Source organism: Pleurodeles waltl, chromosome 11 (assembly GCF_031143425.1).
Source record: "Pleurodeles waltl isolate 20211129_DDA chromosome 11, aPleWal1.hap1.20221129, whole genome shotgun sequence".
Taxonomy (NCBI): domain Eukaryota; kingdom Metazoa; phylum Chordata; class Amphibia; order Caudata; family Salamandridae; genus Pleurodeles; species Pleurodeles waltl.
The window spans coordinates 938509350-938534290 of NC_090450.1; the positions used below are offsets into that span (position 1 = coordinate 938509350).

Genomic DNA, 24941 nt, shown 5'->3' on the forward strand with positions numbered 1-24941 from the left:
GCTGATCATTTTTATCTTCGTATGTAATAGTTTTCTTTTCCATTCTTAGCTTGTTGTACAGTATTTATCTGCCTTTGACGAAGAAACTATAGAATCTGTTGAGGAGAATGACATGGAGCCGCTCCAACTTCCGCATGAGAAAATCCTTCTTTGTGACCCAATCAGTGTGGAGGAGACTCGAGCGGATCTTGCGGTAGAAGCTGGATTGGCACTTGCTGCTGAAGCGGACCTTGCTGTAAAAGCAGGAATGGATTTTGCTGGAGAAGCAAGCTGTGCCGATTCCAGTCACCAGCAGCGTGTAGCAACAAATACCAGGCCATGGAGTAACTCACCCTTTTACTACTTTTACCAAGGTGGGTGCCACATAAAATGAAAAACTACCAGTTCCAAATTATTGTTCTGGTCAGTAGAAAATGATTGGGTTAATCGATATGGAGTAAACTTTTATGGTGCTACCTGCTTTGTTGATGGTGACTCTAGCACAGCATTTTATAGATTGACAAAACTGGTAAATTATCATTTGCTGTTTTGGAAAGGTCTTGGAATCACTAGGATGTTTATTTAGAACATTTTCTCCGTAGCAATACATATACATATTATTTGCTATGCAATTTAAAGGAAAGACTATACTGTACATAACACTAGTCTTTTGACAGAATACCATAATGTTTTTCCCCTTTTCCTTAGTGCGGGCTATATAAGAACTGACCAGCAAGACAGAGCAGCTTGTGTGTTTCTTTTTCAATGGAGTGGTGGGAAGATCTTTGTACACCCCACAACGCCACATGTCCTGTTAATACTTTTTGGAAATACATTCTATTGTCAGATGTTTCCAGTTTTTCCTTAGCCTTTTATGAGTGCCCATTTTTATTGGTGTGCAGTATTTTCACTCAGTGTGAAGATATTCTTTAATTTTTATTTGACACTGCAGCTTAACTGCTTTTCGTTGTTTTCTCACGATTCCTGGTTAATAAAACATTGATTTCATCTTATTGATACCATTCACTTAAAAGTTCATTAATATGATCTAAAAACAGACTATCGAATAATGCAACCTGCTTAAACTTTTTATCTTAGTTTCACCATTATTTTGTTTTAGTTGCTACCCCTTTCAACTGATTCTCACTTTGATGTCTTAAGTTGCTTTGGTTATAATTGATGCTTTTATCCGATTACAAAATTCAAGACCATAGGTGTACCCTGTAAAGTATTACTCCAAGAAGAGCTAAATGCATTTGGAGTTGATTTTCTACTCAGAGTAGCCCTGGGTGCTACCAAGATTTGCTTCAATTGGTTTTCTTATCAGTTTTCCCCCCAATCATTTTGCTCCAGTTGGACAACCATTGCATAATTTATATGCCAAGAGGCTAGCATTCATTAGAAGAACAAGATGGTTTCAGCAACACTTGGTAGTGCTGTCTACTTTGTTGCTCGGTGCTGATTGATGCCCAAAAGGCAAATAACCTTCCATGGCTCCCTATTTAATGAATGCTTCATAGTTAAGAGGCAAGGCTATTGTAGCCGGACCAGCCTACCTGAACAACAGACTCCACTTCTACGCCCCCACCCGCCAACTCCGCTCCGCCGACCTCGCCATCGTTCCCCGCATTCAGTGCAAGACCTCAGGTGGCAGATCCTTCTCCTACCTCGTCGCCAAAACTTGGAACACCCTCCTGACCGCCCTGCGACAGACCCAGGACCTACTAGCCTTCAGGAGACTACTTGAGACCTGGCTCTTCGACCAGTAGCAGCCCCCCCCCCCCCCCCCCCCCCCAGCGCCTTGAAACCCTAACGGGTACGTAGTGCGCTCTACAAATATTGTGATTGATTGATAGCACTCTTAATGCTCTTGCAACAACTTTATGCTATTGGGAAACCACTTTATAGTGTCTACACAACTAAATCCCCCCCCCCCCCCCCCCAAAGACTCCTTTAAAAGCTAATTCCTGTGATATTTGATAGGTTTTCATCCTATGCCAATAAGTGCTCAAATCATCATTATTCTGATGAATAAATCTACCTGCTGATTCTTCACCCCTGCAGACTTGATCACTGAACTTTTTCTATAATGCTGTGGCGATAGATGGTGCTGGCTCCATAGTAGCAATGGAAGTGGTGTTGACGTCACAGGAGCCATAAAGTAGCTGCCTCAATGTCAGTTCTGTTTTTTCTGCACGTTTAATTACAGATCAAGAGCTGCTTTCCCTCACGAGGAAAGAAATGTAGTGCAGTGCAGGTGATGTCACCCCTAAAAAGCCTGGGTTCAAGCCCTGTTGAATGGGAAAACGCCTTGTAGATTAACATGACAATTGTTTATAGTCTCAGCTAGACACAACTTTCTGAAGTTGATCTTTGCCTGAAGGTGTACAAAGGCAATAGAAGAATGAGGCTAAACCTTTTATGGCTAGAGCAAAGGACAACCACAGAAGATACATTTGATCTCTACATAGGGCCAGGACAAGATCAAGGTCCCTTTCCACCTTCTCACAAACTCTTCATGAAGTACAAAAAGACAAACATTGCCATGAAAAGCACTCCTACTCGCTGGAATTTATAGTAGCATTTCTAGGGCTTCTCCACAGGCCAGTCTTTACCAGAGTCAGCTACTGAGTTGTCTCCTCCATTGGCTTCTCAGACCCCCCCGGTCCCCAATTCTTCATTCGATCCTAGACCTCGGTCTCTACAACTTTAAGGAGAAATGCAAGAGGCTGTCTCTAGCTCATGTCCTTCTGAAGCTAGATACAATGGACAATGATCTCTCAATTTGTGGGAAGCCTACTGCAACATCCCAATCCTGCAGTCACACTAGAACAATCTGCGGTTCATGGTGAGGTCCACTCACTACCAGTTTGTAGTCTTTCCAATCAGACTTCCACAAGTCCTAACCAAGGTGGTGGTGGCGGCATCTCATCTTGTCAGGAATTGCTGTTTCCTTAACACTGACCAATGAAAGCCAGTTTGCAGCAGATGGTGTTGCAGAACTCGCAAAGGATAAGCTCAGTAGTTCGACTTGTTTTTTTCATTAAATGTACCAGTCTCACCTGTGCCCTCCCAGTACCTCCTGTACATCGGGGCAGTACTGGTTACCATCGGATTCCAAGCATGTGCTCATCCAGAGGTTTCAGAACGTTCAGAGTATGATTCTGATGTCACAACCAGGTGCTCGTATTCAAGTCCCCTCAGTTCTACGCCTTCTCGCTCTGGCCTCCTGCATGATGTGACATGAGAACTCCACAATGGTACTTTAGTCTATGGTTCCAGCACCAAAGCTAACAGACTCCATTGTGATCAGCAAGGACTCTACAACACTTTTAGCCTGATGCAAAACAGAGGCAAACATCTTAAAAGGAAAAGCAGTTTTGTCCCCTGCCGGCTGTGACCTGACTGATGCCTCCACCTGGGGTTTCTGGAGAATAAGAGGCGCATGGTCTCCAAAGGAGCAGACTTTACATATCCATCTGGTAGAACTATGAGCTATTTGTCTAGCAGTTCGCAATCAGTTGGTCCAGATCTTTACCTGACCTTGACTACGGTGCAGTTCATCAGTAAACAAGGTGTGGGAGCTTGTTTGTCCAGAAACGATGAGCATCTGCTCATAGTTGCACCAACAAAGGATGTGGTTGGTTGCTAACCACTTGGCTAGCTTATGCAACATACTAGTCGACAGCCTTAGCTTGTTGAGTCGCTACCCAGAGGTGGTTCTGGGACTTTGTCCTGTAGGATATCCCTCACATGATTTTTTTTTTTTTGGCTGCTTGTAGGAACACCCATTGCTTTGTTCTGTGCCCTTCAACATCTGTTACAGGTGGTCTGGGGTGTGGAGGGATACTATTCCGTTGTAGTGGAGGCTTCTGCTTCATTAGGAGTACGCTCCCACACCCTTCCCACACCCTTCATTCCTCTAGTTCTGAGGAACATTTACCAGGATCTGACCCAAGTTATCCACATTGCCCCTGATTGGCCGAGAAGGGTGTGGTACACAGACATGTACACCTCAAACCGCCCTGGCCCCCTCCCCTCCCCCAAACAATGTGCTCCATTTAGACTTTGTGTATTGTCTCACCAAATCGGGATGCCCGATCCTACACCCTAATCTCCAGACTTTTCACCTTTATTCCTGGAGATTGAGTGGATTTTCTACAAATCAACAAAGGCAGTCCTACCTCACACGCATCTGGGCCATAAGACTATTCTTAAAGCAGTGGTTCAGATAATAAATGTTCAATGAAAACCAAGCACAATTGTATTAATATCAATTTAGTAGAAGAAAGGCATCCTCAATTACTAGTAACAAGAACAGGGTCAAACACTATAATCAGTCTTAAACCAGTATATTTGTACACGGTTCATATATAATTGTGAAATGTCCCCAAGGTCATGGAACTTGCAATTTTCAAAAGAAATGCACATTTGCGCATTAGAGCAAGCAAAAAAAGTTGCCAAAATAATTTAATTAATGACCATGCACATTACTGAATTAGATTTAAAGAGTCATAGTATTAGGTTCATTAAAGCCCAGTCTGACGTTTTGACCTCTAACCAATATGGGTTTGCTGCACCCACAGTGGGGACAGTATCCACCTATCCGTCTCCTTTTGGCTTTTTCACATGGGGTACAAAGATACCCTTGTAAGTAGCTTCTGTATAATTGCAACATTGGTGTTGAGCACTTGGGGATTGATTTTATAGTAGGTGTCCCTTTTAAATCCCATTGAAACCCCCATATTGGTTAGAGGGTCGAAACGTCGTCGACTGGGCTTCAACAAACCTAATTTGTGACCCTTTGAATCTAACTGGGTCATGTGCATGCAACCTTTTTTGTTTGTAATGTGTAAATATGTATTTCTCGTAAATTGCACTTTCCATGCCTTTTGGGACGTGTTACAATTATATATGAACCTTGTACAAATATATTGGCATAAGATTTATTATAGTGTTTGACCTTCTTTATATTTATAATAGAGGCTGCTTTATCTTTCTACTGTTGTGATGTTACTACGATTGTGCTTGGTCTTCATTGAATATTCATTTATCTGATAAGAACCACTGTTTTTTTTTTATTTATTTTTTAAGAATGGAGATTGAGTGGAGCCCTCCTTTGAAAGTGAAAGTGGTTGTATTTGTTTTAGCAGCGTGTTGACTAATGACTAAATCGTTTTTTTATGGCAGAATGCATAAATGTATTTCCTAATGTTCCAGTAACAATATTGACCTTCAGAAAGCAGTTGGCCAATATCATGCTGCAGGTCACATTGTCTTTAGCTCATCATGGGTGTCATTGGTACAGTAAAAGGAAATATAGCAGCCTTGTTAGCCTTTTTGTGCCTCACGGATCAATTGTTATTACTCAAGTCACTGGTTTTGGTTCCCTTTTAAGAGGGACTTAAAATTAATTTCCACCATCTCTTTTGTTGTTGCTCTATGGGAATCTAAATTTGGTGGAACTTTTTTAAAGCGGTCCATTTGAGTCTATTCACAGCTGCCAGTTGCTGTTCCTAACTTTCTAAAATGTAATTTTTATTTTTTACCTCCGCCCTTGTTGGAGAACTGCTGTACTCGAGTGTTCATCCACTTTGTTTCTTTCTGTATAAGTTAGTACTCAGAACTAAGGCAACTTTTTTTCCAAAACCGGTGTTTCCCTTCCATGACACCCAATCTATCACCCTACTTACCTTTTATCCCCCACCACATAGAAAAAGGAGCGGCTGCTCTGGCTGTACTCCAGACGTGTGGTAAGCATCTCCATTGACTGCACAAAAGAGATCAGAATATCCTTCTTATAGGTTACACAAGCAAAAGGAAGGGAAAGGCAGTTCAGGTTTCTCTTGTGTGTAAAGATTTATTCCCTACCAGAGGAGCTGCATGACACTCTGGGCCCACTCTAACAGAACAAAATCTACCACAGCAGCTCCAGCTAGAGGAGTATCAGTGGTGGACATATGTAAAGAAGCAGCATGGGTGTCCCTCCACTCCTTTTGGCAAACTGTTTATACTCTGAGGAAGTGGGATGGACATTTCACCTGTTCAGTACTACAAGATTTCTGTGCATAGCCTTTATTTTAGACCAACCACCTCTAGTATTGCTTGGCAATCTATTTAAAGGTAAGAAATCTGTAGGTAGAAGTATCCTTTAGGAGGAAAAGTTAATTACCTTCAGTAATTCTTTTTCATGGATACCTGATCTTCCTCCAGATTCCTCACATCTTCCTCCCCTTCTGAAGGAAGGCCTTTATCCATTTTTTTAAGAGATTAATTATTAAGTTTGGTTGCTCCCTTATATGGACCTGCTCACCTCAGACTTTTTTTTGTTTTAGGCGTTTATCCATTTTATTTTTTAGAGATTATTCAGTGTGGTTGCTCCTTTATATGGACCTGCTCACCTCAGACTTTCTTTTTGTTTTAGTTTCTGTAGCAGTTTTTAAGCATGGGATTAAGCACAGTACCATCCATGCCGAGCTGAAAATGGCAAAAGCCTATTACCACTCCAGGCACAGTACTACAGCTTTGGATTGGTAATACACCATCCAAGCCAACCTGGTATGAATAAGGAATAATTGTAATTGTATTTATATAGCGATTACTACCCCTGACGAGGCGTCGAAGCGCTTTTCAATGAGTAGCACGCTACTCTGGAACCCAACAAGAATTAGTGATGGATTTGTATCGTTAAATGAGTACAGTTTTAGTATTATGAGTTAATTTGAGCCGCGGATATGAGAGTTTGTTAGTTAGATTGACTGGAGTAATGGAAGGGTGGAGGAGGAAAGAAATCCAGAAGTGTTAATTGGGAGTATATCCTTCATTTACTCAACCCAAAGGCTTGGGATGAGTAAAGGGGGGCAGAGGGGGAAGAGTATGTGGCAGGGTTAGGGAGAGCATAGTAGCAGGGTGAGATAAATGCAGGAGAATTTAGTAGGGTTGTGTGGGAGGTCACAGTAGTAGTGAGGTTTGGTGAGTTAGATGTGGAAGCGGAGGGAAGAGCTTAGGCAGAGATATTTAGGAGATGAAAGTGGTAGAAGGGATTTGGGATGAGTCAGTGAGAATGGAGGATAGTTTGATAGAGACATGACATAAGAGTGATGAGTAGATAAGTGTGATAAGATGAGAGCAGGAATTCATAGATATCTAGTATAACAACCCACCCAGGAGCCATGCAATGATCCACGAACATGCCAAGCACAGAAACATATACACATACATACATATATATATACACACACACATGACTACACACACATATGCACATACAATACATAATTAGAATCATGGGTAAAAAATACTTAGTCAAACAGGTTTAAAGAGTGTGTATTTTATTGTTATGACAGAAGCAATACATATTTTCTAAAGAAACTATAAATAAATAGAAATATACATATAATCTGAAAAAAATATTTATCAACATAGGCATAGTTCATAGTTGTTTGAATACGGTGGTTATGAAGGAAAGAGTCAACTCTTGAGTAGTTTTCTGAAGACAGTTATCTGTGGCTCTTATAGTTGGGGGGTAATGAATTCCATAGGTTGGCTGCTTGGACGGAGAAGGATGTACCACCTATAGTCTTTTTCTTGTATGGTGGTGTTCTAAGGCGGGGTGCCAATCTTGAGCAGAGGTTTCTTTGTTGGATGTATTTGGTAATTTTCTTTCTGATAAAAACCGGTCCTGTTCCATGTATAACTTTGTGGGTGATACAAAGCAGCTTGAAAGTGCATCTTCTGGCAACGGGTAACCAGTGTAGTGCTCTCAAGGCAGGCTAGATGTGGGCTTGCGGCTTTATATGTAATAGTAGCCTGGCTGCGGAATTCTGGATACGTTGTAGTTTTTTCATAACAGAGATGATCCATGGTAGAATGAATAAAAGCACCCCCTCTTACGTGTGTTGCTCTCAGTTATAGCTTTGACCCAAAGGAGCACTTGGACGTCAAGACAATACTGTTTCAGGCCTACTGTCGGGGATTGCTTTTATTTCTTCCAGGTTGGCTTGGGTAGTAGTTACCAGTACAAAGCTGTAATACTCTGCAATGCAACTGAATCCCATTTGATGCCAGAGGAAAGAAGTTCATTGCTTGCCAATTACTCCCCACCAATTACTCCCCAGAACAGCTTCTTTGTAAAGGTAAAGACCCATAACTCCACCACAGGTTTTATTACCACCACTCTGGATGTCAGGGGAGCCTCACTGCACAGGAACTTTACCCTTTGAGTCCCACTCCTCTGTTATATTTTTCGTAAGAACCCTGCATTCGAAGAATTGCATACTTAATTTGTAGGGCTGCAAATTGCAAATATTTAAAATTGCGCTAGCTCTCAATTTACTGACTTAGGGCACAAAATCAGTGTTGGCCGTGTTGTGATCTGAACCTGTAGCATTCACACTTTATATGGACTTGAGCACATACTATGATCACTGAACTATCTTGCTCCCTTGTGAAGCACACGGGCCCCACCTGCAGTTTTAGAAACGCCCTGATTAACATCCTTCTTTTACAACCCTGATGTAGTGAGTGTGCCAGAAGTTATATAAAGGAACAAAAGAGAAATATTTGGATATCCTCATTGGTGGGGATACTCTGCAAAACCTGTGAATGACGAATCAAAGCTGAATAACTGACCACATGGAAGTAGCATTATAATGCCCCTTGGCTTCATGCCTTTCTGTAATTTTATGCATGATGAAGTGGGCCAGATGTGATAGTATCTGTGGTTTAAAGACCACTTAAGACTATGTGGATCCATATATGCACAGAATGATTCAAGTTGTTTTTCATGCATTCAGAATTAACCTAATATTTTTGTTGCATATTCAAACCTGTAGTTTACTCTTAACACATTCAAATTTAGACAGCCCTTAACGTAGAGATTTTGACAAGTATGCTTGTCTAGTGCTAATTGAAGAATGGGTCATCATGGACCTTTATTTAAGAACAAATTCTCCTTTTGACTCATACCTTGGGATGTGGCTTCTCCTTTTGACTCATACATTGGGATGTGGATCCAAGTTATTTATTGAATGGAGTTGCAGTTTTGATTGTACCCGAACATGGACTAGGATGTTGTGTGGCTTCTGCTTGTACTCAATTTTATTGAATTTGTATTTGTTTTTTTAATCTAACATCTTTGCTGCTAGCTGTGAATATGGTTTTATATCCCTTCCATTCTCTGCATATTACCAAGTCTATTCAGCTAGCTTATCTGTTATTGGAAAAATAATCCCAGCTAACAAAACTTTCAAGCTTGTCTGGTATCCCAGTGTATTGGGGCAGCAGCTCGAATCAAGGTGACAAGTCCCTTTTTCCAAATGCAGCACATTTGATTAGGGCTTGGAGGTCCCTGGATAATGTCCAGTTTTTGTTTAGGTATGGCAGCAGAACTAGTGTACGTTATTGCTATTGTGACATGTTGTTGGGGAGGGGTTAGATTCTGCTTAGGGTGGATTAAGAATGGACTAATTCAGTTTGGTCATGTAATGTCTATAAAATACGTTTTTACAGCGGAGGATGGACAGCACATGTATCTTCATCCAGTAAATGTTCGTTGCTTGGTTCGAGAGTATGGAAGCTTGGAGAAATGTCCAGAGAAGATTACAGCTGCAGTGGTGGAAATAGATGGGTTTTCCATGTCAGAGGTTAGTAATGTCTAGAATAATCTTCAATATTCCTCTGTTGTAAATTGGTTTGCAGTTCTGACATTTGAAGCTTTCCCATGAATACAGCTGTTTGCTTTTTTAAATAGTTTTGGCTGGGGCAGAGCGTATGGTTTGGGTAGTTAACTTGTTGCGGCATTTATGATGGAATGGTGTTCAACATTTTCAGTCATGTATTTACTGTTCATTGTGATCTGTACTCACAAGTGGGATCCTGTAATAAATGCTAGAAACCTTTTTTCGTCTTTAAAAATGTTTTCCTCATTCTTTCAGATGGCTATATTGAATTTTCACAAGACTGTGGCCTCTTAGGGCTCCATATTTTAAAAATAAGCTTGAAAGTGACTAGGCTGATAGGCGTAAGGCTCAATACACTTTAAGGCACCAAGCTTTAGCCTCTGCCATCCCAGAGGACACAGCTAGGTAGTCAGTTTCGCCACCTAAGATTGGATCCATGGACACTCCTCTGATCACTTATCACTCTTTAAAACGGTTCCCTTTTGTCTAACTACTTTGATTCAAACTTGAGGAGTGTAGCTTTTATCAGACTGAACGTCCAAGAACTGCCTCATTTGGCAGTAAACAGGACTTTGACCAAGGAGAAGCCTATGGGGAGTTACTGCCTTCATGTCCATGCTGCCCAAGATGGACATTCCAACAGCTACTCAGCAACTACAAAGACAACATAACATCTTTACAATGTGGTCCGTCAGTCATGCACTCGAGGTATGTTAACTGCCTATTCTTTCCACCTGAAAAAAGTGGAAGGGTTGACTTAGACATAAAATTTGTGGGCAACAGGGAACTTCATAAAAAGATGACTACTGCAACTGTGCTATTTCATGATGAGCTGAGAAGTATGCAGGTTACCTTAAATGATGTAAGGAAGTTACAAATTACATCATTCTAGTTTCAAATGTTGCAGCCATTGAATTAAGATTTAGTTGATTGGGCATATTTATATTGTAATTTGTTATCTGTGTGAATAGTCATGACTGACTTATTTAAAGCTGGGCCCTGACCACAAATGAATAATCGACTTTTAGGTCATTATTTTGCATACATGCTTAAAAGAAATATTCCACATTAAAATTATAGCAGAAACCCTAAAGGCATGGAAAGAGATTCTGATCTGCAGGTTGCACTACTGCTTACCCTCAAGCTTTATGCTCAACCTCCAAAGGAGCAGCAGTCCCAGCAGCTGCAGGCTTACCACCAAAGGCTGCAGTGCCAATTTCAAAGGCATTTGAGAGAGAGGAAGGGCAAGTTGCTTCAGATTTTGCAGGAAAACGAGCCTGCAGGTCCCAAGCAGAAACACTCCGAATGCAACCTGATTGGTGGAGCTTGTTGCAGCTCCCTTCATTTCCTTTAGTTTGAACCCTTGTATTTACTGTAAGTGCATGACCATTCTGAGGAGGCTTCGAGCTAGCTCATATTTATTTAAGATATTGTTTCTGATTCATCAAATCAGTTTAATCCACTATGGAGCCTGGAGGAGACTCCCCTGCTCTTGTAGTTTGCTCACCATACCTGTAGGAAGTTGTCTCTGTATGTGCTATTTCAAAGTAAGGAATAGCATGCACAGAGTCCAAGGGTTCCCCTTAGAGGTAAAATAGTGGTAAAAATAGATAATACTAATGCTCTATTTTGTGGTAGTGTGGTCGAGCAGTAGGCTTATCCAAGGAGTAGTGTTAAGCATTTGTTGTACATACACATAGACAATAAATGAGGTACACACACTCAGAGACAAATCCAGCCAATAGGTTTGGTTATAGAAAAATATCTTTTCTTAGTTTATTTTAAGAACCACAGGTTCAAATTCTACATGTAATATCTCATTTGAAAGGTATTGCAGGTAAGTACTTTAGGAACTTTAAATCATAAAAATTGCATGTATACTTTACGAGTTATTGACAAATAGCTGTTTTAAAAGTGGACACTTAGTGCAATTTTCACAGTTCCTGGGGGAGGTAAGTTTTTGTTAGTTTTACCAGGTAAGTAAGACACTTACAGGGTTCAGTTCTTGGTCCAAGGTAGCCCACCGTTGGGGGTTCAGAGCAACCCCAAAGTCACCACACCAGCAGCTCAGGGCCGGTCAGGTGCAGAGTTCAAAGTGGTGCCCAAAACGCATAGGCTAGAATGGAGAGAAGGGGGTGCCCCGGTTCCGGTCTGCTTGCAGGTAAGTACCCGCGTCTTCGGAGGGCAGACCAGGGGGGTTTTGTAGGGCACCGGGGGGGACACAAGCCCACACAGAAATTTCACCCTCAGCGGCGCGGGGGCGGCCGGGTGCAGTGTAGAAACAAGCGTCGGGTTCGCAATGTTAGTCTATGAGAGATCTCGGGATCTCTCCAGCGCTGCAGGCAGGCAAGGGGGGGGTTCCTCGGGGAAACCTCCACTTGGGCAAGGGAGAGGGACTCCTGGGGGTCACTTCTCCAGTGAAAGTCCGGTCCTTCAGGTCCTGGGGGCTGCGGGTGCAGGGTCTCTCCCAGGCGTCGGGACTTAGGATTCAAAGAGTCGCGGTCAGGGGAAGCCTCGGGATTCCCTCTGCAGGCGGCGCTGTGGGGGCTCAGGGGGGACAGGTTTTGGTACTCACAGTATCAGAGTAGTCCTGGGGTCCCTCCTGAGGTGTTGGATCTCCACCAGCCGAGTCGGGGTCGCCGGGTGCAGTGTTGCAAGTCTCACGCTTCTTGCGGGGAGCTTGCAGGGTTCTTTCAAGGCTGCTGGAAACAAAGTTGCAGCCTTTCTTGGAGCAGGTCCGCTGTCCTCGGGAGTTTCTTGTCTTTTTGAAGCAGGGGCAGTCCTCAGAGGATGTCGAGGTCGCTGGTCCCTTTGGAAGGCGTCGCTGGAGCAGGATCTTTGGAAGGCAGGAGACAGGCCGGTGAGTTTCTGGAGCCAAGGCAGTTGTCGTCTTCTGGTCTTCCTCTGCAGGGGTTTTCAGCTAGGCAGTCCTTCTTCTTGTAGTTGCAGGAATCTAATTTTCTAGGGTTCAGGGTAGCCCTTAAATACTAAATTTAAGGGCGTGTTTAGGTCTGGGGGGTTAGTAGCCAATGGCTACTAGCCCTGAGGGTGGGTACACCCTCTTTGTGCCTCCTCCCAAGGGGAGGGGGTCACAATCCTAACCCTATTGGGGGAATCCTCCATCTGCAAGATGGAGGATTTCTAAAAGTTAGAGTCACCTCAGCTCAGGACACCTTAGGGGCTGTCCTGACTGGCCAGTGACTCCTCCTTGTTATTTTCTTTGTTCCCTCCAGCCTTGCCGCCAAAAGTGGGGGCCGTGGCCGGAGGGGGCGGGCAACTCCACTAAGCTGAAGTGCCCTGCTGGGCTGTGACAAAGGGGTGAGCCTTTGAGGCTCACCGCCAGGTGTTACAGCTCCTGCCTGGGGGAGGTAGCATCTCCACCCAGTGCAGGCTTTGTTACTGGCCTCAGAGTGACAAAGGCACTCTCCCCATGGGGCCAGCAACATGTCTCTGGTGTGGCAGGCTGCTGGAACTAGTCAGCCTACACAGACAGTCGGTTAAGTTTCAGGGGGCACCTCTAAGGTGCCCTCTGTGGTGTATTTTACAATAAAATGTACACTGGCATCAGTGTGCATTTATTGTGCTGAGAAGTTTGATACCAAACTTCCCAGTTTTCAGTGTAGCCATTATGGTGCTGTGGAGTTCGTGTTTGACAAACTCCCAGACCATATACTCTTATGGCTACCCTGCACTTACAATGTCTAAGGTTTTGTTTAGACACTGTAGGGGTACCATGCTCATGCACTGGTACCCTCACCTATGGTATAGTGCACCCTGCCTTAGGGCTGTAAGGCCTGCTAGAGGGGTGTCTTACCTATACTGCATAGGCAGTGAGAGGCTGGCATGGCACCCTGAGGGGAGTGCCATGTCGACTTACTCGTTTTGTCCTCACTAGCACACACAAGCTGGCAAGCAGTGTGTCTGTGCTGAGTGAGAGGTCTCCAGGGTGGCATAAGACATGCTGCAGCCCTTAGAGACCTTCCTTGGCATCAGGGCCCTTGGTACTAGAAGTACCAGTTACAAGGGACTTATCTGGATGCCAGGGTCTGCCAATTGTGGATACAAAAGTACAGGTTAGGGAAAGAACACTGGTGCTGGGGTCTGGTTAGCAGGCCTCAGCACACTTTCAATTGTAAACATAGCATCAGCAAAGGCAAAAAGTCAGGGGGCAACCATGCCAAGGAGGCATTTCCTTACACAACCCCCCCCCCCCCCCAAACGAAAGAGGATGAGACTAACCTTTCCCAAGAGAGTCTTCATTTTCTAAGTGGAAGAACCTGGAAAGGCCATCTGCATTGGCATGGGCAGTCCCAGGTCTGTGTTCCACTATAAAGTCCATTCCCTGTAGGGAGATGGACCACCTCAACAGTTTAGGATTTTCACCTTTCATTTGCATCAGCCATTTGAGAGGTCTGTGGTCAGTTTGAACTAGGAAGTGAGTCCCAAAGAGGTATGGTCTCAGCTTCTTCAGGGACCAAACCACAGCAAAGGCCTCCCTCTCAATGGCACTCCAACGCTGCTCCCTGGGGAGTAACCTCCTGCTAATGAAAGCAACAGGCTGGTCAAGGCCATCATCATTTGTTTGGGACAAAACTGCCCCTATCCCATGTTCAGAGGCATCAGTCTGCACAATGAACTGCTTAGAATAATCTGGAGCTTTTAGAACTGGTGCTGAGCACATTGCTTGTTTCAGGGTGTCAAAGGCCTGTTGGCATTCCACAGTCCAGTTCACTTTATTGGGCATTTTCTTGGAGGTGAGTTCAGTGAGGGCTGTCACAATGGATCCATATCCCTTCACAAACCTCCTGTAATACCCAGTCAAGCCAAGGAATGCCCTGACTTGAGTCTGGGTTTTTGGAGCTACCCAGTCCAGAATAGTCTGGATCTTGGGTTGGAGTGGCTGAACTTGGCCTCCACCTACAAGGTGTCCCAAGTAAACCACAGTTCCCTGCCCTATCTGGCATTTGGATGCCTTGATAGAGAGGCCTGCAGATTGCAGAGCCTTCAAAACCTTCTTCAGGTGGACCAGGTGATCCTGCCAGGTGGAGCTAAAGACAGCAATATCATCAAGATAAGCTGTGCTAAAGGACTCCAAGCCAGCAAGGACTTGATTCACCAACCTTTGGAAGGTGGCAGGGGCATTCTTTAAACCAAAGGGCATAACAGTAAACTGATAATGCCCATCAGGTGTGGAGAATGCTGTTTTCTCTTTTGCTCCAGGTGCCATTTTTATTTGCCAGTACCCTGCTGTCAAGTCAAAGGTACTTAAGAATTTGGCAGCACCTAATTGGTCTATGAGCTCATCAGCTCTAGGAATTGGATGAGCATCTGTCTTGGTGACAGAATTGAGCCCTCTGTAGTCCACACAAAACCTCATCTCTTTCTTTCCATCTTTGGTGTGAGGTTTGGGGACTAAGACCACTGGGCTAGCCCAGGGGCTGTCAGAGCGCTCAATTACTCCCAATTCCAGCATCTTGTGGACTTCCACCTTGATGCTTTCCTTAACATTGTCAGACTGTCTAAAGATTTTGTTTTTGACAGGCATGCTGTCTCCTGTGTCCACATCATGGGTACACAGGTGTGTCTGACCAGGGGTTAAGGAGAAGAGTTCAGGAAACTGTTGTAGGACTCTCCTACAATCAGCTTCCTGTTGGCCAGAGAGGGTGTCTGAGTAGATCACTCCATCTACTGTGCCATCTTTTGGGTCTGATGACAGAAGATCAGGGAGAGGTTCACTCTCTGCCTCCTGATCCTCATCTGTTACCATCAACAGATTCACATCAGCCCTGTCATGGAAGAGCTTAAGGCGGTTCACATGGATCACCCTCTTGGGGCTCCTGCTTGTGCCCAGGTCCACCAGGTAGGTGACCTGACTCTTCCTTTCTAGCACTGGGTAAGGGCCACTCCATTTGTCCTGGAGTGCCCTGGGAGCCACAGGCTCCAGAACCCAGACTTTCTGCCCTGGTTGGAACTCAACCAGTGCAGCCTTTTGGTCATACCAAAACTTCTGGAGCTGTTGGCTGGCCTCAAGGTTTTTGGTTGCCTTTTCCATGTACTCTGCCATTCTAGAGCGAAGGCCAAGTACATAGTCCACTATGTCCTGTTTAGGCTCATGGAGAGGTCTCTCCCAGCCTTCTTTAACAAGGGCAAGTGGTCCCCTTACAGGATGACCAAACAGAAGTTCAAAGGGTGAGAATCCTACTCCCTTCTGTGGCACCTCTCTGTAAGCGAAAAGCAGACATGGCAAGAGGACATCCCATCTCCTTTTGAGTTTTTCTGGGAGCCCCATGATCATGCCTTTTAATGTCTTGTTGAATCTCTCAACCAAGCCATTAGTTTGTGGATGGTATGGTGTAGTGAATTTATAAGTCACTCCACACTCATTCCACATGTGCTTTAGGTATGCTGACATGAAGTTGGTACCTCTGTCAGACACCACCTCCTTAGGGAAACCCACTCTGGTAAAGATACCAATGAGGGCCTTGGCTACTGCAGGGGCAGTAGTCGACCTAAGGGGAATAGCTTCAGGATACCTGGTAGCATGATCCACTACTACCAGGATATACATATTTCCTGAGGCTGTGGGAGGTTCTAGTGGACCAACTATGTCCACACCCACTCTTTCAAAGGGAACCCCCACCACCGGAAGTGGAATGAGGGGGGCCTTTGGATGCCCACCTGTCTTACCACTGGCTTGACAGGTGGGGCAGGAGAGGCAAAACTCCTTAACCATGTTGGACATATTGGGCCAGTAGAAGTGGTTGACTAACCTCTCCCACGTCTTGGTTTGTCCCAAATGTCCAGCAAGGGGAATGTCATGGGCCAATGTTAGGATGAACTTCCTGAACAGCTGAGGCACTACCACTCTCCTAGTGGCACCAGGTTTGGGGTCTCTGGCCTCAGTGTACAGGAGTCCATCTTCCCAATAGACCCTATGTGTTCCATTTTTCTTGCCTTTGGACTCTTCAGCAGCTTGCTGCCTAAGGCCTTCAAGAGAGGGACAGGTTTCTTGTCCCTTACACAGCTCCTCCCTTGAGGGTCCCCCTGGGCCTAAGAGCTCAACCTGGTAAGGTTCAAGCGCCAAAGGCTCAGTTCCCTCAGAGGGCAGAACTTCTTCCTGAGAAGAGATGTTCCCTTTCTTTTGCTGTGTTGCAGTTGGTTTCCCAACTGACTTTCCTGTTCTCTTGGTAGGCTGGGCCATTCTTCCAGACTCCAGCTCTACTTGTTCACCCTGTGCCTTGCACTGTGCTCTTGTTTTCACACACACCAGTTCAGGGATACCCAGCATTGCTGCATGGGTTTTTAGTTCTACCTCAGCCCATGCTGAGGACTCCAGGTCATTTCCAAGCAGACAGTCCACTGGGATATTTGAGGAGACCACCACCTGTTTCAGGCCATTGACCCCTCCCCATTCTAAAGTAACCATTGCCATGGGATGTACTTTTCTCTGATTGTCAGCGTTGGTGACTGTGTAAGTTTTTCCAGTCAGGTATTGGCCAGGGGAAACCAGTTTCTCTGTCACCATGGTGACACTGGCACCTGTATCCCTCAGGCCCTCTATTCTAGTCCCATTAATTAAGAGTTGCTGTCTGTATTTTTGCATGTTAGGCGGCCAGACAGCTAGTGTGGCTAAATCCACCCCACCCTCAGAAACTAGAGTAGCTTCAGTGTGGACCCTGATTTGCTCTGGGCACACTGTTGATCCCACTTGGAGACTAGCCATACCAGTGTTACCTGGATGGGAGTTTGGAGTGGAACCTTTCTTGGGACAGGCCTTGTCTCCAGTTTGGTGTCCATGCTGTTTACAGCTATGACACCAGGCCTTTTTGGGATCAAAGTTTTTACCCTTGTACCCATTGTTTTGTGAAGAGGCTCTGGGCCCACCCTCCTGTGCAGGTTTTTGGGGGCCTGTAGAAGACTCTTTACTATTTTTAGTTTTGGTTGTCTCATCACCCTTCCCCTGGGGAGTCTTTGTGACCCCTTTCTTTTGGTCACCCCCTGTTGAAGTCTTGGACACCCTTGTCTTGACCCAATGGTCCGCCTTCTTTCCCAATTCTTGGGGAGAAATTGGTCCTAGGTCTACCAGATGCTGATGCAGTTTATCATTGAAACAATTACTTAACAGGTGTTCTTTCACAAATAAATTGTACAGCCCATCATAATTACTTACACCACTGCCTTGAATCCAACCATCTAGTGTTTTCACTGAGTAGTCTACAAAGTCAACCCAGGTCTGGCTCGAGGATTTTTGAGCCCCCCTGAATCTAATCCTATACTCCTCAGTGGAGAATCCAAAGCCCTCAATCAGGGTGCCCTTCATGAGGTCATAAGATTCTGCATCTTGTCCAGAGAGTGTGAGGAGTCTATCCCTACACTTTCCTGTGAACATTTCCCAAAGGAGAGCACCCCAGTGAGATCTGTTCACTTTTCTGGTTACACAAGCCCTCTCAAAAGCTGTGAACCATTTGGTGATGTCATCACCATCTTCATATTTAGTTACAATCCCTTTAGGGATTTTCAACATGTCAGGAGAATCTCTGACCCTATTTATGTTGCTGCCACCATTGATGGGTCCTAGGCCCATCTCTTGTCTTTCCCTCTCTATGGCTAGGATCTGTCTTTCCAAAGCCAATCTTTTGGCCATCCTGGCTAACTGGATGTCCTCTTCACTGGGGCTATCCTCAGTGATTTCAGAGGTGTTGGTCTCTCCTGTGAGGGAACCAGCATCTCTGACTATTATTTTTGGAGTCAGGGTTTGAGGGACCCTGTTCTCCCTAGATAGGATTGGTAGGGGGGAATTTTCCTCCAAGTCACTATCCTCTTCCTCTGAGTTGCCACCCTCAGAGGGGTTGGTCTTTTCAAACTCTGCCAAAAGCTCCTGGAGCTGTATTTTGGTAGGTTTGGGGCCCATTGTTATTTTCTTTAGTTTACAGAGTGACCTTAGCTCCCTCATCTTAAGATGGAGGTAAGGTGTGGTGTCGAGTTCCACCACAGTCACATCTGTGCTAGACATTTTGCTTCTAAAAGTTGGAATACTTTTTAAGAATCTACAACTGGTTCTAGAATCTAATTCAAACTTTTACAAACTTTTAAACTCTAAAAGAACTGCTAAACAGGATCTAACACAAGGCCCTAGCAGGTCTTTTAAGATTTTAGAAAACTTTTTCAAATTGCAAAAATCAATTTCTAATGACAATTTTGGAATTTGTCGTGTGATCAGGTATTGGCTGAGTAGTCCAGCAAATGCAAAGTCTTGTACCCCACCGCTGATCCACCAATGTAGGAAGTTGGCTCTGTATGTGCTATTTCAAAGTAAGGAATAGCATGCACAGAGTCCAAGGGTTCCCCTTAGAGGTAAAATAGTGGTAAAAATAGATAATACTAATGCTCTATTTTGTGGTAGTGTGGTCGAGCAGTAGGCTTATCCAAGGAGTAGTGTTAAGCATTTGTTGTACATACACATAGACAATAAATGAGGTACACACACTCAGACAAATCCAGCCAATAGGTTTGGTTATAGAAAAATATCTTTTCTTAGTTTATTTTAAGAACCACAGGTTCAAATTCTACATGTAATATCTCATTTGAAAGGTATTGCAGGTAAGTACTTTAGGAACTTTAAATCATAAAAATTGCATGTATACTTTACGAGTTATTGACAAATAGCTGTTTTAAAAGTGGACACTTAGTGCAATTTTCACAGTTCCTGGGGGAGGTAAGTTTTTGTTAGTTTTACCAGGTAAGTAAGACACTTACAGGGTTCAGTTCTTGGTCCAAGGTAGCCCACCGTTGGGGGTTCAGAGCAACCCCAAAGTCACCACACCAGCAGCTCAGGGCCGGTCAGGTGCAGAGTTCAAAGTGGTGCCCAAAACGCATAGGCTAGAATGGAGAGAAGGGGGTGCCCCGGTTCCGGTCTGCTTGCAGGTAAGTACCCGCGTCTTCGGAGGGCAGACCAGGGGGGTTTTGTAGGGCACCGGGGGGGGACACAAGCCCACACAGAAATTTCACCCTCAGCGGCGCGGGGGCGGCCGGGTGCAGTGTAGAAACAAGCGTCGGGTTCGCAATGTTAGTCTATGAGAGATCTCGGGATCTCTCCAGCGCTGCAGGCAGGCAAGGGGGGGGTTCCTCGGGGAAACCTCCACTTGGGCAAGGGAGAGGGACTCCTGGGGGTCACTTCTCCAGTGAAAGTCCGGTCCTTCAGGTCCTGGGGGCTGCGGGTGCAGGGTCTCTCCCAGGCGTCGGGACTTAGGATTCAAAGAGTCGCGGTCAGGGGAAGCCTCGGGATTCCCTCTGCAGGCGGCGCTGTGGGGGCTCAGGGGGGACAGGTTTTGGTACTCACAGTATCAGAGTAGTCCTGGGGTCCCTCCTGAGGTGTTGGATCTCCACCAGCCGAGTCGGGGTCGCCGGGTGCAGTGTTGCAAGTCTCACGCTTCTTGCGGGGAGCTTGCAGGGTTCTTTCAAGGCTGCTGGAAACAAAGTTGCAGCCTTTCTTGGAGCAGGTCCGCTGTCCTCGGGAGTTTCTTGTCTTTTCGAAGCAGGGGCAGTCCTGGTCCCTTTGGAAGGCGTCGCTGGAGCAGGATCTTTGGAAGGCAGGAGACAGGCCGGTGAGTTTCTGGAGCCAAGGCAGTTGTCGTCTTCTGGTCTTCCTCTGCAGGGGTTTTCAGCTAGGCAGTCCTTCTTCTTGTAGTTGCAGGAATCTAATTTTCTAGGGTTCAGGGTAGCCCTTAAATACTAAATTTAAGGGCGTGTTTAGGTCTGGGGGGTTAGTAGCCAATGGCTACTAGCCCTGAGGGTGGGTACACCCTCTTTGTGCCTCCTCCCAAGGGGAGGGGGTCACAATCCTAACCCTATTGGGGGAATCCTCCATCTGCAAGATGGAGGATTTCTAAAAGTTAGAGTCACCTCAGCTCAGGACACCTTAGGGGCTGTCCTGACTGGCCAGTGACTCCTCCTTGTTATTTTCTTTGTTCCCTCCAGCCTTGCCGCCAAAAGTGGGGGCCGTGGCCGGAGGGGGCGGGCAACTCCACTAAGCTGGAGTGCCCTGCTGGGCTGTGACAAAGGGGTGAGCCTTTGAGGCTCACCGCCAGGTGTTACAGCTCCTGCCTGGGGGAGGTGTTAGCATCTCCACCCAGTGCAGGCTTTGTTACTGGCCTCAGAGTGACAAAGGCACTCTCCCCATGGGGCCAGCAACATGTCTCTGGTGTGGCAGGCTGCTGGAACTAGTCAGCCTACACAGACAGTCGGTTAAGTTTCAGGGGGCACCTCTAAGGTGCCCTCTGGTGTATTTTACAATAAAATGTACACTGGCATCAGTGTGCATTTATTGTGCTGAGAAGTTTGATACCAAACTTCCCAGTTTTCAGTGTAGCCATTATGGTGCTGTGGAGTTCGTGTTTGACAAACTCCCAGACCATATACTCTTATGGCTACCCTGCACTTACAATGTCTAAGGTTTTGTTTAGACACTGTAGGGGTACCATGCTCATGCACTGGTACCCTCACCTATGGTATAGTGCACCCTGCCTTAGGGCTGTAAGGCCTGCTAGAGGGGTGTCTTACCTATACTGCATAGGCAGTGAGAGGCTGGCATGGCACCCTGAGGGGAGTGCCATGTCGACTTACTCGTTTTGTCCTCACTAGCACACACAAGCTGGCAAGCAGTGTGTCTGTGCTGAGTGAGAGGTCTCCAGGGTGGCATAAGACATGCTGCAGCCCTTAGAGACCTTCCCTGGCATCAGGGCCCTTGGTACTAGAAGTACCAGTTACAAGGGACTTATCTGGATGCCAGGGTCTGCCAATTGTGGATACAAAAGTACAGGTTAGGGAAAGAACACTGGTGCTGGGGCCTGGTTAGCAGGCCTCAGCACACTTTCAATTGTAAACATAGCATCAGCAAAGGCAAAAAGTCAGGGGGCAACCATGCCAAGGAGGCATTTCCTTACAATACCTATTTTAGATGTAGCTTCTATAAAGGTTACCTAGTGGCTGATACGAGGAATGACTCTCTAAAAAGTGTATCAGCAATGGACTTCCTAGAAGTACTTAACATTACCCCAAATCTGGAAACCAGAACTTTCCTGAGACCCGATATAACTGTATCCAAGCAGATGGGCTCTGAGTTTGAACAGTACACAAAGCTGTTATAACAGCTCTCATGGAATGCAAACTTTCTAGTAGTTATTATGCATGATGTGTGCTGGGTCAGCAAGTATCAAGTCATATGCTCTATTTAATTACTTGTAGGATGAAGGGTGTTACAAAGTTATCTGTACCAAAAGGGGAGGGAGCAAGAGGGTTCTTTTTACAGTCAGTCTACAAGGGTGACATTCAACAAATGGTACTGAAGGGGAGTTTTTCTTTAAGTTACCAACTCCCAGGTTTGAGTATCCTTTTTAGAGTCGAGCCTGCGTCGCTTGCATTTCGCTTGCGAGACGCTTTAGTAGTTAGAAAAGGGCTCTGAGTCCCATCCATGTGTCATCAGCGTCTTTGGTTCTTGGGCTTGCCTGTTAAAATCTGCTTGTTTTCATTAGTGGAAGGCATGCAAACGTCATGCCTTTTCCGGTGGTTAGCCCTCCTCAAATGCAGCGACCAAGTACTGAAAACATGCGAGGCTCGCTGTTTTCCATCCGGTTTGTGGACTACTTTTTATCTTTTTTCGCAGCGTGATCTCGTTTGGCAGAAGTCGACCACTTTCCATGACATCGACCCTGTTACATAGTTAATTGCACTTTTGCCGGTTACGTAGATAATTGTACTTTTGCCAGTCGGTTTCACTACGAGTGAACTGTAGCAGCGCGATCACGCTCTTTTTTTTTTTCTCCATTTAATGTGGCAAGTCCAGTTTGGAGTTTACAACTGCTAATAGCTATAACTCTGAGAAATGCGAGACCCATTGCATTGCAAATGCTTGTTTTAGGATACACTGACCTTCGCTCACCAAGGTGGCATTCTTCATCTGGTTGTGCTCCACATTAGGTGGGGTGTGCAATACATCACTGGCTCCATGATGGAGCTGTTTTTTTTCAGGATCTTTATCTAGATCAAAGATCCTCTAAACTCAGGTAGTTTTCATCCTTTTATTTTAAGGTTGGGCTATTGTAAGTGGTTAAAATTACCTGCAGCTAGGATATGAAGAGTTTAACTCACTTTAACCACAGTAAGGTTAAAAACAAAACTGATTTGTGGGACAGTACAGTCCCAAATTGAAAGTTGGTTGACAGGTGTCTGCCTTCCTGCCCTCACGGGTCTTTGGCATTCCTTCCTCAGGATTTGTTACTGGTGTACTCTAATCTGAATGAGTAGCCATCTAGGGAATTATAATGGGTGTATGTAATAGGGCTAATGAGCTATGGACTGACATACACAACACATGAGTGACCCATCTACATAGGTAAGAGCAGGATTGCACTGGACCAGATACCAAGGAATCTCTTTTGGAACCTATCCCTTAAGTTCTGGGTACTGTAGGGAGCAAGCTGTGGTGTCCTTGTAATTAATTACACTTGCCTCAGGAAGATAGGCCAGCTTTGTGTAGTGTCTGCATGTGTTCCCGAATTTCACTCACGGAGTTGCCTCTTAAAAGTATTTTCTTTCCCCCATATAAACCACTGTGCTCTGTCGCTTTGCAGTTTTTACCCGATCACTTCCTCCTGGCAGGAAGAGCTCTTCAATCACATTAACTGGAAATTAACAATTTCTGTATAGGAATGAAGTCTAAATAATTGTAGTTTGTTGCATAGTCTTTTGTTATACTTTACTAGAAAGTAAATCCATCTCTTCCGGACGGACTTAGGGCTCATTCAGGCAGAAGTAAAGCTGCCCCTCCTTACTTCTCAGAAGTGTTTCCATTACTTAGATTTTCAGGGCAGCTACCTACAGATCAGTTAACACTTGTAAAGCACTTGCGCCTTGATTCAGATTCCACAATAGATACAAAGTGGGTCAAGTATTCCGATGTAATCTTTGCACCTATGCACCAAAAATTGCTGTCCAACTTATTCCATCCATACCATGCCTTTTGACTTTAGGATTAGGGATATTTTAGTTAGATCCTATGTTCATGAATATCATAAGAGAATAAAAAGGGGTCTTTGTAATTTTTGACTTCCATCACAGTAAACACACCCTGATTCCCTTGAAGCGGACGCTGAATGGCTTTTCAGGCAATATTAAATTGTGGACATGTGTGTTCCAGAGCTGTTTGAGGTGTAACCTCTGCAACAAGGACTGGCCTGAAACACAAGCAGTGTCTGTGCATAAACTCTGATGCTTCCTATCTAAATTGGAGCAGCATGGTCAGTTAAAGATGAAAGTTTTAAAAAAATTCAGTTTCATTCCTGCCATTTGATTTGGCTTTTATGTATGGAAAGGATTTCTTTCGAGGAACGAATCTTTGCTTGTGAATTTTTTTCATTGTGGATAAACAAAAAAAGTCACATAATGGGGAAACTAGGAGTGTATGTAAATTACCTCTTTGCTTTTGCAAAATACTTTGCATGAAGGACTCTACGATTATTGCATGCTTGAATACAGAATCTTTAAAATGGGGTTTGGTTGGTCTGGGTGAAGAAATGTGAGCACTTTTAGTGAAAACCAGATTATTCAGGAATGTTCTTCCATTCTCCCACAGGAAGTTAGGCGGCGTCACAGGTACCTGTGTCACTTGCCTCTCACATGTGAGTTTAGCATCTGTGAGCTAGACCTAAAGCCACCATCTGTGTCCAAGGAGACTCTTGCTCTCTTCTCAGGTTAGTATTTACTTTTATTAAAATTCAGTAATGTTTGCCTAGCAATACTCTGCCTCCAATTCAATAATCATGAAATGTACATTTGAATACATGTGTTGAAATTGGCATGGATGTATATTTAACAGTATGGTTTATTTACCCCTTCACACCAAATCCATATTTCCCAGAGTACGTACATATTTTTGCTAACGTGATGTATTTCTGATTGGTACCTCTAACCGCACGTTCCTCATTTGTGAATATATTGCACTGGTGCCATACTGAATTTACAGATTGTTCTCAGCAATTCCCTTGCATGCCAGTATCTGAAACCATGTGACTTTGTGCTCCACTCCAACCCTAAAATGGTTAGGGCCACTTAAAACCACCTCTGTATGTTGACATCTGTTCGCCTTCCAACTTGGATCCCGAGCTCGCTCCCTAGTTTGAAGTAAGTGTTCATAGTACATGTCTCAAATGAACCCGAAGGCCTTCCAAGAACAAACTGTCGTAGAGCACTGCAGAAAAGCATGTAAAACCCTGCCTTGTTTGAATT

General features: G+C 44.8%; 1 protein-coding gene across 1 annotated transcript in view; it reads left to right on the forward strand.

Moving 5' to 3' along the window:
• Nucleotides 1-24941, forward strand: part of RNF10 (ring finger protein 10) — a 263755-nt gene that overhangs the window by 64507 nt on the left and 174307 nt on the right. Inside the window, exons 9-11 of the mRNA XM_069215043.1 lie at nucleotides 50-353; nucleotides 9490-9623; nucleotides 24289-24406. Of these exons, the coding sequence (XP_069071144.1) occupies nucleotides 50-353; nucleotides 9490-9623; nucleotides 24289-24406 (556 nt within the window). The remainder of the gene's footprint in view (nucleotides 1-49; nucleotides 354-9489; nucleotides 9624-24288; nucleotides 24407-24941) is intronic.